Genomic DNA, 17,941 nt, shown 5'->3' with positions numbered 1-17,941 from the left:
GATACAGGTCCCCACTTAGGCTTTCGGAGGCGGAGTCTTGCGCCGGAGGGGGGCGCAGATAACTTTCCGATCCGAAAAGCACGGAAAGGCGGAAACCAAACCAAACCAAAAACCACACAACGATCCGTCATGCCAACTAAGCTAGGGGGCTCGGAAAAGGCAACAAGGCGTTCCGGGGGCGGCGGGGCCAAACAGAAGGTTGAGGTTCAATTCGGGAGCTAGAAAGCGTAGAAAGAGGGTTTCGCGGGTAGCGCGTTCCAAGGGAGCGAAGGGCTGAGGAGGAACATTCTGACACAGTTGCGCTCAAAACTGACTCTCACCCTGAAAGAAAGGAAAAACAAGGCAGGGAAAACTGTTGGCAAACTGGACAGTAGAAAGGGAGGCAGGGAGGCGGGGGGGGCGGGGGTGGGGGGGATACTGCCCAAGCCAATCAGTGGCGCTAGGGCCGATGACGTCACAGCCAATGGACAGCCAGCGCGGGACTTTCAATTATTGTCCCGCCCAATCGGGAAAAGACTGTGCCTATAAAGACCGCTGCGGCGGGCTGGATCCCGGTTCCTGTCCCTTGTGCAGCGTTGCGCCGGTGAGCTCGTGTCTCGTTTCGCTATGGCCCGTACAAAGCAGACTGCCCGCAAGTCGACCGGTGGCAAGGCCCCGCGGAAGCAGCTGGCCACCAAGGCGGCTCGCAAGAGCGCGCCGGCCACCGGCGGCGTCAAGAAGCCGCACCGCTACCGGCCGGGCACCGTGGCCCTGCGCGAGATCCGGCGCTACCAGAAGTCGACCGAGCTGCTGATCCGCAAGCTGCCCTTCCAGCGGCTGGTGCGCGAGATCGCGCAGGACTTCAAGACCGACCTGCGCTTCCAGAGCTCGGCCGTGATGGCGCTGCAGGAGGCGAGCGAGGCCTACCTGGTGGGGCTGTTTGAAGACACGAACCTGTGCGCTATCCACGCCAAGCGCGTGACCATCATGCCCAAAGACATCCAGCTGGCCCGCCGCATCCGCGGGGAGCGGGCTTAAGCAGTGTGCGCTCGGCTCGAGGTTCCATCATATCCAAAGGCTCTTTTCAGAGCCACCCACAACTGCACTTGGAAGAAGCTGTGCCACTTGTCCGTGCTCTCCCGGCGGGCCCTCGCATACCCCGGGAGGAGAGGCCGTTAGAGCGGGCAGAGCGTTAGGCTCCAACAGATAGGCTAAAGAAAGGCCAGGTATCCGGCCTAGTCCCCTGCTTGCTGGCCACCTTCCGGGGTGTCAAGATCTTTGAGTGAGTTTGGTCAGTCGGCTTCTCTGGACTGGCGAGGTTGTCGCTGCGTTCTTGGGCGCGGCCAGGGCGCCCAGTTTCGCTTCTTGGAGGCGACCACGGGTCCTCCCGTAGGGTCGAGCTCTTCTAGGGCGTCTTCTTAGTCGACCGTGGCCCAGAACTGTAATCTGTCCCGGGAGGGGGAGGGGGTGGGGGAGGTTAGACCAGGCGGAGTCACTAGGGGGCGCTCAGGATTCGAGGACTTGAGCGCGTGGGGGCTGGCCTTCAGGCAGTTGAGAGCCGCGCGCATGTCTGACCTCCTCACCCCCGCCGGAAAGGGCCCCGCCCCGCGTGGCTCTCCAGCTCCGGAGGGAAATCGCCACCTCGGTCGGTCCCGCCCCGTTTCTGCCGGGGGAAATGTGGCATTTTTGGGGTTCAAGTGTCGGTAATTTGGGGCCTCACTCCCACCCTCTGCTTCTAATCAAAACCCGGGTGTTGGATGGAAGGGTGTTTGTACAGGTCCTAAGGCCACTTTCGTGAGCTGGGCGTTAAACAGATTGCTTCTTTCCTGCCGAGTTCACAGTGAGACTCACTCTACTCCGTGAAGTAATCTCTAAAAGCTTCAACCTGTGTTTGGATTCTCTGCCCAGACTTGGTAGTGTCTCTACATGTTTTATTCAGACATGTGGGAAGTCGGTCCTCAGGTTTTGGATTACTCAGCGAAAGAACAGAAGTGGGGCTCTGAGTTCAAGTTTGGGGAAGAGATCAAACAGGCAGAACATGGTCCTCCTTTGGGGAGAGGAAGTTACCCACTGTTAGGAAATAATGAGAATGGAGGCCTTAGAGATGATTCTTGTACCATTTGGGAGGTGGAAGTGCAAGGCCTCTAGTGGGCAGTGGCGTGGGGCAAGGTCTTGTAGAGCCCATCCCCACAGATACAAAGGCTCTGACCCATGGAGCTCAGATACAAAGGCTGTACAGGTCTTAGGTGACACCTCTTCTTAACCTTCTCAGTCACTTATCTGAACTTGGAAAAGGCCAAGACTTATGTTTTCTGCTTTGTCTCAGCACAGTACCAGGTTAAAAGCATTCATTATAGAGATAGTGAGAAATCACAGACGGGAGAGGGAAAAGGAAGGATATTTACTTTTTGTTTGTTTGTTTGTATTTTAAGCTTTAGTTATGTCTTTTGAGATGTGTCAGAAAAGGGGGGAGCAGTGTAGGGACTGCGGCCCCTCCTGCTACAGGTTGCTGTGTGTTTCTGCTCCAGGGTCACAGCAATTTCCAGAGCATGCCTCTGGGTCTCTGCCTAGACCCTTATTACCTGCTTAGGCCCCCAATGCAGGGTGGATCCAGGGCCTAGGTCTGTACTCTGAGTTAAGAAGTAGTGAATTCAAGGGCTGTGTGGGGCACCAACTTTGCACCCGTCATCTCATCCATCCTCACGGTAAAACTTTCAGGGACATACAGACATAGGGCTCTCTGAGGTACAGCTTGAGGTTCTCTGGTGAGTGACTTTGTCCAGCATCTCAGGTTCAGGAGCAGCTGAGCAGACCCTGGAAACTGCAATTTCGTGTCAGGTGTCAATGCTCCACATCCTCTGCCTGCCTCTGAGATCACATTGCTTTATTTTACCAGTCTGGGCACCCTTAACATCCAGGAAGTCTTTCTGTATGAATCTCAAGGGAAGTTTAGTGGCGTTTTTGATATCCAGTCAGGAATAGAATAAAATTTTGTGTTCCTGTCACTGTAGAGACCTACCCTCACAGCAGTCTAAATTGATTTTATCACCTGCTCATGGGTTACACCCTGCAACTGAAAACCACTGCAATAGAGAAAATTACAAAGAATAAAGTAAAATCATCACTCAAACTAAAAAATTCTTACTGTTTTGTTCAACAAGAAGCCTGGCTGGGACTTCCCTGGTGGCCCAGTGGGTAAGACTCCGTGCTCCCAATGCAAGGGGTCTGGGTTAGATCCCTGGTCGGGGAAATAGATCCCACATGCATGCCGCAACTAAGAGTTCCCATGCTGCAACTAAAAAGGTCCTGAATGCCACAACTCGGTGCAGCCAAAATAAATAAATAAATAAATAAAGAAAGAAATAAAGAAATAAATAAATAAATAAATAAATAAATAAATATTTAAGACTCGGTGCAGCCAAAATAAATAAATAAATAAATAAATAAATAAATATTTAAACAGAAGCCTGGCAACTGTTCATAGCTGGAAGCATGTATATGAGTTTGCAGAAATGGGAACCAGGTCCTTAGGCTCTGTGAGCAGACATGCACTGTAATGAAGGTGAGCCGTGGTAGGCAGTGGAGAAAGGTGCAGATGAATTATCTGGAAGGTCAGAGGGAAAGGTCAGTTTTAACCGAGGGACCCACGGAGCTCTTCTTGTAGGACAACTTGAGGTGGGGTTCAAGAAAAAGACAAGGAGAATTGTGAGTGGTGGCTGGTCCACAGGGTCCAAGGCCAGAAATGGGAAATGACTTTTCAGGGGTGGGATTTTGAGGCCGGCTTATTGGGGGTCTTGAATGCCAAACTGGGGAGGGGGTAAATTTCACTCTGTAAACAGTGTAGGGGGAGGGATTATAGAAGAGGAAGCAACAAAATTAACATACCTATGTAGAGATGCTCATAAATACTAGTAATCAGAGAAAGGCAAATTAAAGCAATAATGAGATAATCACTTTATACTTGATACTCTGGCCAGTCATGGAAAGTTGAATAATGCTAAGGGTTGGCCAGGATGGAGGGCTTAGGTGGTTGGTGCCCAGCTGGTGGGGTGTGACCTAGGGCAGCCATTCTGAAGAGCAGCCTGGTACTTCTTAGGCCAATTAAGGTTATACATCATGGGAACCAGCAACTCTGTTTCTGGGTATTCATCCAAAAGAAGTTCTCACACAGGTCTATCAGAGACCATGACAAGTATGATGGAACATTAGAAACAATGTGGGCATTCATCACTGGAAGAGTTGATAGAGAAAATGTGGTAGACACACTCCATGGAGCGCTCTGCAGCAGTAAGAGACAGTGGATTATATGGATACATAACAATAAGGACAGATCTTAAAAACATAGTTCTGAGAGAAATAAGGACATGAGATCTAAAAGAATATTATTTATGAAAATTTTAAAATTAATAGATTTTGCAATCACACATAGAAATTAAAAGATACTTTAAACATAGTAGAATGGTTTTCTGTGGGGGGTGATGGGGAAAAGATAGGGAAATGGAGACAAGAGAGTAAGAAAAGTGGGGAACGCCCAAACGGGGCAATGCCTTAAGCAGGTGGGTAACATAATCAGGGCTGTGTACATGGAGGGTTAATCTGTAGTGGAGGTGCAAAAGGAGTCAGAAGTGAGCAGCAGCCAAGGAAGGCGGCCAAGTCCCAGGCCTCAGGGATGTCGCAGATGAGAGGTGCTGAGCATGAGGAGAACAAGGCAACCAGCCACAGCAATGGACTGGAGGGCAAGTTTTGATGTTATCGCAGGTAGAAGATCACCTGAACCTGGATGGGGATAGAAGGAGGTGGTTATGGCAAAAAGTAATCAAAGGTGTCTCGAGACCTTCCTGCCTGAGCGACTGGGAGGATGAGGCCACCATCACAGGAACAGGCAGCCTGGGACGGGGAGCTGCTGAAGCGTTCAGGCCACACTGGGTCAGAGCTGGCACCGGGCAGAGGCAAGTGGCCATGTCCTTCAGGCAGCTGGGATTGTGGATCTGGAGGTGGAGCTAGAGACCAGCTGGATTTTCCTATCTGCCCAGAGGAGCTAGAAGAACCAGTGGGAGTGCTTGGGAAGAGCTTATAGGGAGATCAAAGAAGGGGCCTCTCAGGAATCTACACCACTTAGGGATCTGGTGGGGAAGGGAAGCTAGAGTAGAGTTTTGTCCTAAAAGCAGAGGAAAAATATCATGAGGAAATTGGATCAGATGATTTCTTGGGTCTTTTCCAGAATCAATATTATATGGTTCTATTAAATAAATGTAGCAAATGTATTAAAGATCCTCAGATTATTTGGGGTTTTGAAATTTTAGACAAATATTTTAGTAAGATTCAGGAGCATCATAATGTATCAGAGAATGCCAAGTTATTTAAACTGCATGAACGTCAGTTTCTTGCTTTGAAAATGGGGATAACTACCTTTTGGGGTTGTTCTGAAGATTTGTAAACTATGCAAACTATATAAATGGTACATAGTAGGTATTCAATAAATGGGAACTATTACTCATTATTCTCTTGCTTAAAAATTAATTCAGGGACTTCCCTGGTGGCACAGTGGTTAAGAATCCACCTGCCAATGCAGGGGACACGGGTTCGAGCCCTGGTCCGGGAAGATCCCACATGCCGCGGAGCAACTAAGCCTGTGCGCCACAACTACTGAGCCTGCGCTCTAGAGCCCGTGAGCCACAACTACTGAGCCCTCGCGCCACAACTACTGAAGACCATGCCCAGAACCCATGCTCCACAACGAGAGAAGCCACCGCAATGAGAAGCACGCCCACTGCAACGAAGAGTAGCCCCCGCTTGCCGCAACTAGAGGAAGCCCGCGCGCAGCAACAAAGACCCAACGCAGACAAAAATAAATAAATTAATTAAAAATAAATAAATTTAAAAAAATAAAAATTAATTCAAATCAAAGAGTGGTATCTAAATTCAACTCCAATGGCCACTTCATGGTTAGAGAAACCAGAGGTTGCTGTGCCTCCTTCCATCTCCATCTATTTTCTCCTTCAATCCTGCTGCCACCATTCTTGTCCAGGGCCCTATAAGGCTTGCAACAGCCTCCTAACTCATTTCAATTTCTAATTCTCTGTCCCCTTCAGTCCACCTTGCACACCTCAGCCAGACCAAACTTCCCAAAATATCACTCTCAACTTGCTCAAGAATCAACAGAGATCTCCAGGCTCTATTCTACTGTGTCTAATCTCCTCTGCCTGATTTCAAGGTTCTCCAAGATTCATCTCTTTAGGGTGTGGTGAGCCCAGCTGAAAAAAAAACACTGGTATGGAAAATCACCCAGAGGACTGCCTGCTGAAAAATAGACATATGTGTAGTGAATTCTTTTCCTTTTCAATTTATAAAATTGAATTCTTTTTAGCGAATTCTTTTCCTTTTCAATTTATGAAACTCTAGTTTTTAAGATTTAACTAATATTTATTGTCTGCCATGTGCCAGGCACTATGCTAGCCATTTTGAGATGGTTTATCCCACTTCCTATATTTTTAAAACATTGAGTGTTTTTTATAATAAAGACTTACAAAGGAAAAACAACATGGCTCATAATCCTACTCTCTAGATTACTTCTGTTGATACACACACACACACACACACAATAAAAGTGATACTTTACTCGAGAGAGAATCCAACAGTATAGAAAGGAATAAAATGAAAAGCAAAATCCTCCTCTTCCCAGTCTCCTACTTTATTTCCTCTTCATAATGGTAACAACTGTTACAGATTTCTTATATGTACTTCCAGAAAAATGTTCTATTTATTTACCAATACAGTTCTATTTATTTACCAATGTTCTTTTAAGACAATTTACACAGAAGACACACTATCCTGCCCTCTGTTTTCTTTTTCCTTAAAAATATATTTTATCTATAAGTGAAATATATAAGTGAAAAAAGTATATATATATATTTTTTATATAAAAGTGAAAAAAGCAAGGGGCATGACCTTGAGATATATATATGAAGTCCTTCTATCTCAACTCTTACAGATATAAAAGTGCCTCTGAATCAATCTGCTTTATTCTTTTTAAAGGATGCACAGCTTTCATTTAATGGTTATTTCTTAATTTATTTACCCAGACTCATATTAATTAATATTTAAGTATTTTCCAGATTTTTGCCACTAAAAACACTGTTACAACTTATTATCCTTGTACATATAATTGGGGTACATTTTCAGTATATCTGAAGGGTTTTTTTGATAGGTATTGCTAAACTGTAAGCTTCCAATCTAAAAGTTTTGGTACAACTGGCTCTGGACATTAGCAATTAAATTTGGTCAGTTTGTTATTTAGTTCTGAATCTCACAGTCCCTCTTAGACAGGATGAGCAAAATGTTAAGTGTTTCCTGATCTTCCTGCAAAGTTTCTTTCTTAAGGCCGTGGGCCCTCTCCAACCAATCAGAATCCCTGCTCAGGGCTAAACTTTGTGAACTCACGATTGAATTTTCCTCAGTCAGGTTTTGATTTTGGATTTGTGTTTCTTTGATTGATTTTCCCCCCTCTTCTCTTCCTTTGCTACTTGGATTTTGTGTTTAATGGTTGGGAAGTTTTTGTATTCAGTCTTATTGCATTGTGAGGTGGTAGAAAAGGAAATGAAGGGCTGGTGGCCACTCGTATGAGAAAATTGAACTTTGGCAAAGTTAAGATTTGCCATGGTTCATATAGCCCAGACTATCTTCCTATCTATCTATGTATCATCTATCTATCTATCTATCTATCTATCTATCTATCTATCTATCTATCTATATCTTCTGATTGTCTGGGGTGCGGGGAATTGTACATTCTTATTTTAAGACATCCGAAGAATTCAAAATGTTCAATGACTATAACAAAAACCAACATCCATAAATCACTCAAATTTTTGTGAACATTCTTCCTGATAATTCTCTATACATCCATACATATTTATATATACTAGTAATATTCTGCATTAATGATAATTCTATCCTTTTGGCTCAAGTAGAGAAATAACATGTTCATCAATAGATAGAATATAAAGTTCGGAGTAAAAGGTTTCAAAGGAAGCAAATAAGAATGTTGTGAAAGATGACAGGAGCATCCAGTCTTCTAGAGGATAATGCTGCTATTCAGAGAAACAGGGAGCCTGGAAAGGAAAGGTAAGACTTCAAACTGGTCCATTGTGAAGTCTGATTAGCCAGTGGGACACTTAAGTGACCATGGTCATGGAAGTAGACATGCAGACTGGGCAAGAATCATTTGTATACATATATCCTAGTGGAAGTCCTGAATTCACCCAGGGAAGGAAAGACTTGGCAGCCAGGGCTGGCTTACAGAGAGTATTTGAGCCACTCAGGGGTAGAAATGGGAAGGAAATTATTTTGTTAGCAAATCAGAGCATTGGGTCTTCCCTGGCGGTCCAGTGGTTAAGACTCTGTGCTCCCAATGCAGGGGACATGGGTTCAATCCCTGGTCAGGGAATTGAGGTCCCACATGCCCCGCAACACGGCCAAATAAAATAAAATTAAAAAACAAACAAGCAAAACAAAAAAGCAAATCAGAGCATTAATTCCTCACTGTTACAGATAGTTAAGAACAACAACAAAAAAGCCATTTATTAACACAAAAATATGCATAATGCATATACTGTAATTCGGCAATATTCACAGGCTGGATATGACTAACAGAGGATTCAGTCATGTCCTATTATAATAGTATTTAATGGAGTAGACGAGGGGGGAACAGGGATCATTATTAAAATCACGGTAAAGAAGATAATTAATGGTTAATTAATTAATAATTAATGGTTAAAGGACAAGATCTTGGAGAAATTTAGGAGTAAAAAAAGAAACATATCCACTGATTACAAAATTCGATACTGTCAAAAACACAAACCAGTAGAGAACAAATGTATGGACACCAAGGGGGGAAGGCAGCAGGAGTGGGGTGGTGCTGTGATGAATTGGGAGATTGGGATTGACATATATACACTAATGTGTATAAAATGGATAACTAATAAGAACCTGCTGTATAAAAAAATAAATAAAATAAAATTTAAAAAAACCCCACAAACCAATAATATTTAGTAAAACAAGCTAACTACATTTTTTATTCATACTTCTTTTTTGCCCCAAATGCTTTTAGGAAATAAGCTATTTTAACTTTTTCCTCCTGTAATATTTTGTCCTACAAAAATTTTATTAGGATCATTCACCTAATGTTTTTCTTTTCCATCAAAGAAAGCAAAATTTAACATTATGGTAAAAAATTAGGGCAATATATACCCAGATTCTAAATATTTTTGTTTGATTTAAAGAAAAACTGTTACCTAGATCAGTCGTTCTCAAACTTTAATGTGTTTCAGAATCAACTGAAAGGTTTGTTAAAATACAAATTGCTAGGCCTCACCTCCCATAGTTTCTCATGCTATAGGTCTGGGGTGAGTCCAAGATTTTGCATTTCTAACAAGTCCCAGGTGATCTGATGTTCCTAGATTAGAGACCACACTTTGAGAACCACTAGTTTAGATAATGGACATGTTCCCCCACCCCCTTCCTTTATTCTTTGGTTTCTCTTCAAACTTTTGATATCTCCTTCTCCAGAGCATCTCAGTGAGGATCAGATATATTCAATCTGCATTGCCTTTAAAGTTAAAAAAAAAAAAATCACAGTGATATTTGAAATACAAATGCCATCAGTTGCAGTTGAGATTTTGATTTAAAGGGAAGATGAAACATCTTGACCATTGAATCCTCTTATTTATTTCTCACTTGGACATCTTCACAAATGTTATTCTTGCCTCTCACCCCCTGATCCTCCCCCTCCCCTTTACTGTATCTCTTAATAGGATGCCGGGCATTCGGTTCCTTCCTTTTTTTTTTTTTTTTTTAAATATTTATATATTTATTTATTTGGCTGCGCCGGGTCTTAGTTGCGGCATGTGGGATCTATTTCCCTCACCAGGGATCTCCCAACACAGGCCCCCTGTGTTGGAGCGCCGAGTCTTAACCACTGGACCATCAGGGAAGTCCCTCGGTTCCTTCTTAACAGTCTGACACAAGCCCGACTTCCACAGCCAAGCTTGCTCATTTCCCAGCAGCCAGTGACTTCTGTAGTGTTAAGAGTCCTATGGTAATCATCGGCTACATTTCTCATCATACCGAATATGTGCCACCATGTACTTTTGGGCTGTGTATGTTAGTATGTATGTATTGTATATGTATGTATTTATGTATTATTTTTATCCCCTATTCTGATAATAAGCTCTTACAGGCAAGTCTCACATGCTTTGACTTTCTGGCATTTCCATTGCTAAGCACCATGTTTTAAACCTAGCTCACCAAGTGTTTGATGCTAATGAGAGCTGCCAAGTGTGGAGACCAATAAAGCAATAGCTGGCTTATCTTTTGGGAGCCGACAGAACTTCTTCTGTAGGATTTTTTCTTGGCTACATACAAGCCAAATTTAGCTGTAAAATCATAAGCCTAGATAGAACACCAAAAAAAAATCTTTTACTTGCAAATGTAATAGCTGCAAAACTATAATTAGGTTTAAGGACCAGAGGCGTGGACCTACATTTCAATTCAAATCAAGGTGATTTAGAAGTGATAGTATAGAGAATGGCTTCACATATATATATAAAGGAGAATTTGCTTTTGCCTTGTCAAAAATTAAATTGTGCTTTCTGTATTGATGGTGGGTATGTTTCTGCCGGTCTCTTACTCTAGGCTATAACAGGCCCTAATGGAAAAGTCACATACCCGAACTGTTTCTTGAAGACTTGCTTTCACATTAAGGTTATATAGTTTGCTCAGATTTTATATAAGGTTCATACTTAGTTGCTTCTGCATTTGTCTCTTTGTAATGTTATCACTGAACGACAAACCTCATAAACTAAATTCTCCCTTAAATGTAGCATACGCGTGCACGCACAGGCACTACTCTCAGCAGATAATTGTGAGGGGCCTTTAACACCAAAAACACAGGAAACCAAAAATACTTTTCATACGCTAGCCAGATAATTTCCAGATGTACTTAAGCATTGTATTAATGAGCTCATCTCTGGTCTAACAACCTATATTTGTTTCATTTTTGAATGGTTGGTGAGTGGATTTGGTTTTGCTAGTGTTTTTGCACCTTTCGAAGTGAGGAGACTGTAATGACACAGTTACCCAATGTGAGCACAGCGTTAAGCCGCCCAGCCCAGTCCCTCACTGTAGACCTGGTAAGTGAAGCCCCCACACACCACTTTCCGCAGTCTGGCCCAACGATTACAAATGATACACGCCCAAAAGCAAACTGAAAAACGCTTTAAATCTGGAGCACGTATAGCCTTTCAGGTTGGCAAAAATTGAGGCAGGCAAGTGAAAGGCAGCTTTTGGTAAGTGACTCGGGTTTTCAGGGCTGTTAGCACTTTTGTTGGGCATCGGTACCTCCTAGACTCCTGGTCCCACTACTAACCAACCCCCAAATTCAAAGTTACCTATACTTCAGGCAAGTGTCTAGCTCTTCTGATGACTGTGTGGTTGGCCCTAAAAAGGGCCTTTGAGATTGTCACGTAGCACAGAAGCTGCAGCTTAGCCTCCGAAGCCATACAGGGTACGTCCCTGCCGTTTGAGCGCGTACACCACGTCCATGGCAGTGACCGTCTTGCGCTTGGCGTGCTCCGTGTAGGTGACCGCGTCCCGAATGACATTCTCCAGGAACACCTTCAACACACCTCGGGTCTCTTCGTAAATGAGGCCGGAGATGCGCTTGACTCCCCCGCGCCGAGCAAGGCGCCGAATGGCGGGCTTGGTGATGCCTTGGATGTTATCTCTCAAAACTTTGCGGTGGCGCTTAGCGCCACCCTTGCCCAAGCCTTTCCCGCCCTTCCCTCTCCCCGACATAGCAGATGAGGTCTGAAAACACCTTTGAGACAAGCAAGGTCGGCTTTTCCCCTGATATACAAGAGTAGCGGACCAGATTGGAAACCGAAAGCGCGCGGGCGGGAAGCTGTCCAAATGGGCCCAGCCCGCTCGACATTTCGTCATTTCTTTTCTGTTGTTTCCCTATCCCTCCTTCACCCTCCACAGCTCCCTCTAATGGACTCTCACCGTTTATTTTTATATTTAACTTATTTATTTCTGAAGTATAGTTGACTTACAATTTTATATCAGTTTCAAGTGTATCGACAGCGATTCAATATTCTTATAAATTAGACTCCGTTTAGTTATTATAAAATACCAGTTACATTCTCTGTGCGGTACGATATATTCTTCTAGCTTATTTATTTTATACATAGTAGTTTGTATCTCTTAATCCCCTACTCTTATATTGCGCCTCCCCCCTCGGACTCCAATCTTTTAAAAGATCTATTTGCCAGAGTCCCCGGGAGAATTCGGATCCCAGCTTCCGGATCCCGTCGCTGTTTTCGCCTCTGTCTCTCTCCCTGTGTGCCCCCAGAAGGCATTAAATTTAGGCTAGGAAGAAAGGAATAGTGGAGATGACCAGAGGAAGAGCAAATGGAATCCAGAGACGGAAAGGAGAACAGAGCACCAGCGCCGCGTACAACACCGACAGAAGGATCCCAGGCTTCGGAACCACGGTTACATAAAACTGCAGCAAAGGCGTTTCCCACAATTAGACTGACAAACCCGGTAGGCGATCTCAAGAGCAGCGGCACCTTGGATGTGCGTGGAGGGGGAAGCAGGGAGAGCGCCGTAATTCCCGAGTCTCGTCTCTGTTTTGTTGATATGAGGCATGGAGTTTCACCTCATCTAGAAGAAATCAGATCCTAGGAAAATTGGTCTGTATACTGCAAGACTTCTAACATGGAGGTCAGTGAATCCAACTCACTGTCATCCAAAGCTCTGCTGAAAGAAGCAATATATATATAGAAAGAAGACTGAAGGGCCTCTGTACCTCCGTTTCTACAGATCCTCTAAATCCGACCCTTGTTTTCAGCCAGAATTCAGTGCCCAAACTGAGGCCCTACATGGAGCTAGCAAAGTTTGCTGGATTGGGTTTCACAAGAGGACATCTGCTCCATATTGAGAGTCATTACCAGAAACTTCCTTATGAAATCGGGGTTCTACTGATAACACGTTCATTACCAGGGCCTTCTGTAGAATACAGGAGGAGATGTGGTTTCTGCATCAGAAATAATTATGTTTTTTTCTGAGACATTATTATTTTTTTGATATCTTTAAAAAAATAACGACAACAAAAAACAACTTATGTTCCTTCTTTCAGCTCTCCTTTAGCTCAACCTTCTATATGCTAATGAATCTTAAATCTATATCTTTATCCAAACTTCCAGGCTCCAGACATGTAGATTCTCCTGGTTGTTCTTTAGTCATTTTAAACTCAAAATCTCCAAAAATCAAAATGTTTAAACTTAAAATCTCCAAGGTATGAATCTCGTGGGGGCTGAGGGAATATATTCTCCTCCCCCCACCCCATAAGAATGGGGTTCTCTCTCTGCTCTTTGGATGGTGCCACCATGCATCACATGCCTAAATCAACACCCTGGAATTCACAATAGATGTTGAAGGGTAGTAGCATATGCCACCCCAAAACATGACTGTAGGAATTCAGGACATGCTACCTCAAAATATGCTGCTTTGGTGTATTGATTATTTTGAGCCGTAATACTTTGAAAAACAGCAAATGCAGGGACAGACTTTCTTTGAACTCCCCTTATCTGCCTAAAGACAGATCTTTGGAAAGGAACTCAATTGACAGAAATCCCGTCCCCAGGTGGTTTCATCAACCAGGGAAGATTGACTCTTGTCACAGGAGAGGAGACTAGAAGTCAACACCACACTCAAACTTTGTCACAAAGTATCATACTTCCCATCTATTCTAAGGGTCCATTCATCTTTCCTAAAAATCATTTACTCTCCCTAAGAGGCCTACCTGACCCCTCTTTCCTGTTAATCTTTGTTAATTTTCAGACCCAGCCAGGGACCCTAAGGGGGTTCAAGGAAAAATTTTCCTCCCCTACACAACCCCTCACTGTACAGTATAGGCAGTAGTGTTAAGGACTGGTAGAAAAGAGGAAGTGTTTATCAATGAGTAGGATGTTGGGGGAATGAGTTTAGCTCAGAATGGGGTAAGAAAAAAAGCTCAAAATCATGGCTTCTCAATTTGGTCTAGGGCTGCAGGCCACTCAAAATGAAAGGGAAGAAGGCACATGGCCTGACTAACCCACAAACCAAAGATTCAGTCTCAAAATGGGGTACTTGAAGCCCTGGCGGTGCTTGAAGTCAAAAACTAAATACAAACTGTCTTTCTGAAACATATATTTTAATTTAGTTCACTACTTTTGTATTAAAAAGAAACACATGTGCATACAAAACATTATATGCCTAATAATTCACTTACTAACATTTTCTTTTGCCTGTTTATTCCCTATGGTAAAATTTAAGCTTCTCATCACTTTTCTTCCCCTCCTCAGTACTAAATAGTGAAATTTCAGTGCTGTCTCAAAACTGCAGATTCTTATTATTTCTGATGAAAGAAACTTCAGAAATATTAAAGGAGAAAAATATTCCCTCTTCCTCACGGCTGCAGCAAAGCAGAGGTTCTTTTTTTTAAAATTAATTAATTAATTTTTGGCTGTGTTGGGTCTTCGTTTCTGTGCGAGGACTTTCTCTAGTTGTGGCAAGCGGGGGCCACTCTTCATAGCGGTGCGCGGGCCTCTCACTATCGTGGCCTCTCTTGTTGCGGAGCACAGGCTGCAGATGCGCAGGCTCGGTAGTTGTGGCTCACGGGCCTAGTTGCTCCGCAGCATGTGGGATCTTCCCAGACCAGGACTTGAACCCGTGTCCCCTGCATTAGCAGACAGATTCTCAACCACTGCGCCACCAGGGAAGCCCAAGAGGTTCTTCTTTATTATAAACTTGCTTCTGATAAAGTGGTGTATTGAGAATGCTCACAGGAGTATCACTCTATTGTCCAATGTGGAGAATAGGTGAAGTTGAACTAATATGAATCAGAATTCTGTTATTAAAGGTGACTTCTAAGGCAACCATATATCAGATTGTTATATTCAGAGAAATGTTACCTACGACCCATAATGATATACTATCCTGATAATCTTATTTGATTTGTTGCCCCGGAGTTAATATTTAAATTGGCATCACTGTTTTTGAGTAGAAATTCTTATTCAATTTCTTTATTAAGCCAGAGGAAGACTCTTGGAATTTTCTTATTCTCTACATTATAAAGGTAATATATGTCCCATTACTGTTAGATTCTATATAAATAGCTTGAGAATCTTTTTCTTGTTTAAATGAACACATCCATACAGCTTGGCCAAGAGTGCATACACTTAAAAAAAAAAAAGACCATTTCAAAGAAATGTGTCATTTGTTTGGGCAGCTTTGGACTGTCATCGACACCTGCCCTGGGGTAGTTTCCTCTTCTGATGGGAATAGTTCAGTTGAGTAATTCGATCGTATGTTGTGAAGATTCTTCAGTGCTTTAAAATATACTCCAAGCCTGATGAAACTGGAAATCCATTATAATTTCATTCTTTTGCTTTAGTATATTATGCAGGCCTTGTTGCTTATCCAGGATGAGCCATAACTTCTCTGAGACTCAGTTTATTTATCTGTAAAATGAGGAAAATAACATCTATTTCACAGAGTTGGGATTAACTGAGATAGTGTATGTAGAGAGTTTTACAATACTGAGTAGTGCTCTGTATATGTAAGACATCATTACAAAACCACCACAGGAGGGGGTAACAGTTGTTCACATCAGCTACACTTTTGTGCTGACATTTTGGCTCTTCTCCCTAGAGCAGGAGATTGCTGCTGCCTAAGGAGACTTCTAATATGAATCAGAATCCTCTTATTAAAGGTGACTTCTAAGGCAACCATACATCACAGATTGTTATAAAGGTAAGTTTCTATCTTGTGTTTAATTTTCAGGAAATCCTTTCAAAATCACTTTTATTTTATTTTGACTTCAGGAAGATGGTCATTCATACTGACACCACAGAGGTAAGTTTTGAGCTTCTTGGGGCTGCTTTTGTTCTCAGGCTTGAGATTTTATAAGATTTGGATGCAGTAATGTTTTTCTAATCAAATAAGCATATGAGTAAAAGTTTTTATGTCAGTTATTACAATTTAAAGCGTTGGTAACCTTACATAACTGCTGTTTTATTACATGTAATTTTCCGAGAAATTCTTCAAAGCATATGAAATAAAAGGCAAAGGATCTTCAATTTCCTTACAGAGAATAGAAAAGATATGAAACTTTAAGCATCAGAAAACACTTTATTGAAGAAAATATGCTAGCAACTCAGTAATCAACGAAACATTTATTTGCTTTCACACTTTAAATTTAAATCTGACTGATAAGCAACTTTATTTAAAACTCTTCACCACTGTAAAGGAGAAATTAATATTTCTGGTCTTATCGTCCGTTACTTAAAGCGTTCCATCTATAGGACCAAATTAGCCATTGATGGATTGAGGAGGAGGAAACCGCATTCCAAGGGGAAAAGGCTGAAGGCTCTACTCTGTAAATTGGTACCGGTCAGCACGCAGCTTTGGCAGAGATCCGAATCAGGTAAACGTTAAGTTTAGTTTTTGGTTCCTTCAACCACATATTTTGTTGAACCTCAGTCATAATGTAACTCTAACTTGCTTGGCTCGGTGTCAGGAGCTAAATAAATGTTAGCTATGGGAGAGGAGTTACAGTAACTAGTAAGTAGAAATGCAGGCTGAAACCTAGGGCATGCTTGTATTTCGAAAGAACCTGCTAATATATAAATCCCAAGCGTGTAAAAACACTTTATAAATTACTCTTACAAACGTTACAGCAGTTTAAAGAAAAGGTCTGAAAAAAAAAAATCTGTGATCGGTAAGATTATAGAAAAGTACTGGAAAGGGGAGGTTATAAAAGATTAGCATAACAATCTTCTGCCCGGTAAATAGGATTGATTTCTATCCAATGAGATTACATTTTCGGAAATTCCTAGTTTTTCTGGCCCAATCAAGACGAGGCTATGTCTATAAATAAGACTGCCTAGGGGCCGCTGAATAAAACGAGTGAGATATCATGGCCCGTACGAAGCAGACTGCCCGCAAGTCGACCGGTGGCAAGGCCCCGCGGAAGCAGCTGGCCACGAAGGCGGCCCGCAAGAGCGCGCCGGCCACTGGCGGCGTTAAGAAGCCGCATCGCTACCGGCCGGGCACCGTGGCCCTGCGCGAGATCCGGCGCTACCAGAAGTCGACCGAGCTGCTGATCCGCAAGCTGCCCTTCCAGCGGCTGGTGCGCGAGATCGCGCAGGACTTCAAGACCGACCTGCGCTTCCAGAGCTCCGCCGTGATGGCGCTGCAGGAGGCGAGCGAGGCCTATCTGGTGGGGCTGTTTGAAGACACGAACTTGTGCGCTATCCACGCCAAGCGAGTGACCATCATGCCCAAAGACATCCAGCTGGCCCGCCGCATCCGCGGGGAGCGGGCTTAAGGCACGCGTTTTAAACTAGACGATCTAAAGGCTCTTTTCAGAGCCACCCATGTTTTCATAAAGAGCAGCTGTGCCAGCTTTAAGCTTGGTGAGTTCCTAATGCACAAGTGTTAAGGGTAAAGTGGGTCGGGGAGTCTCGCCCGTGTTGGGTGGTGAGGTTATGGAGTTTTAAGGCAGACAGACGCTAGAGGGAGCACCAGAGGCAAGGTCTGGGTCGTGTCGGTCAAGTACTGCTTTTACTTGCTGGCTTGATTTCTGAGTCCAGAGCGCCAACCTTACTAAACTTTGCAAGAGGATAAAATCTGCTCTACCAGTCGTTTGTAACGCGTTCCAAAGTGCTAGTACAAAACGTTAGCACAAATCTGAATACTGAAATTAAGTGACACTTTAGAAGGCCGTCATTATGTGATAACTGTTGGGATGGCAATCTGGGTTTTCAGCCCGATTGTACAGTTACTAGAACTAGGCAGGATGTTAGGTAAAATCCTCGATCCCCAAGTAGTTCCTCGGGATTTCAACTAAGAAGAATGGGGG

The 17,941-nt window shown here is 43.4% G+C and overlaps 2 protein-coding genes across 2 annotated transcripts; one reads left to right on the top strand and one right to left on the bottom strand.

Moving 5' to 3' along the window:
* The first annotated feature begins 589 nt into the window (after positions 1 to 589).
* On the top strand, positions 590 to 17,875 carry LOC118902183 (histone H3-like centromeric protein CSE4). Its single transcript, XM_036866288.1, has 3 exons — positions 590 to 1,011; positions 15,730 to 15,790; positions 16,992 to 17,875. Exons 1-3 carry the CDS (start codon positions 607 to 609, stop codon positions 17,405 to 17,407), a joined length of 882 nt encoding a protein of 293 aa, XP_036722183.1. The 5' UTR covers positions 590 to 606; the 3' UTR covers positions 17,408 to 17,875.
* LOC118894353 (histone H4) lies at positions 11,460 to 11,839 on the bottom strand. The gene has a single exon (XM_036850569.1). The coding sequence runs from the start codon at positions 11,827 to 11,829 to the stop codon at positions 11,518 to 11,520; it is 312 nt and encodes a 103-aa protein (XP_036706464.1). The 5' UTR covers positions 11,830 to 11,839; the 3' UTR covers positions 11,460 to 11,517.
* Positions 17,876 to 17,941: the final 66 nt, after the last annotated feature.

This window comes from Balaenoptera musculus, chromosome 1 (assembly GCF_009873245.2).
Source record: "Balaenoptera musculus isolate JJ_BM4_2016_0621 chromosome 1, mBalMus1.pri.v3, whole genome shotgun sequence".
In the NCBI taxonomy this organism is placed as follows: Eukaryota; Metazoa; Chordata; class Mammalia; order Artiodactyla; family Balaenopteridae; genus Balaenoptera; species Balaenoptera musculus.
The sequence above is the reverse complement of the archived record's forward strand: the minus strand, read 5'-3'. Positions and strand labels throughout refer to the sequence as shown.

Coding starts and splice junctions, on each gene's coding strand:
- LOC118902183 (XM_036866288.1), top strand. CDS start 607: ATGGCCCGTACAAAGCAGACTGCCCGCAAGTCGACCGGTGGCAAGGCC. Junction 1,012..15,729: donor GCCGCATCCGCGGGGAGCGG/GCTTAAGCAGTG, acceptor TCTTCTCCCTAG/AGCAGGAGATTGCTGCTGCC. Junction 15,791..16,991: donor TCAGAATCCTCTTATTAAAG/GTGACTTCTAAG, acceptor AAAACGAGTGAG/ATATCATGGCCCGTACGAAG.
- LOC118894353 (XM_036850569.1), bottom strand. CDS start 11,829: ATGTCGGGGAGAGGGAAGGGCGGGAAAGGCTTGGGCAAGGGTGGCGCT.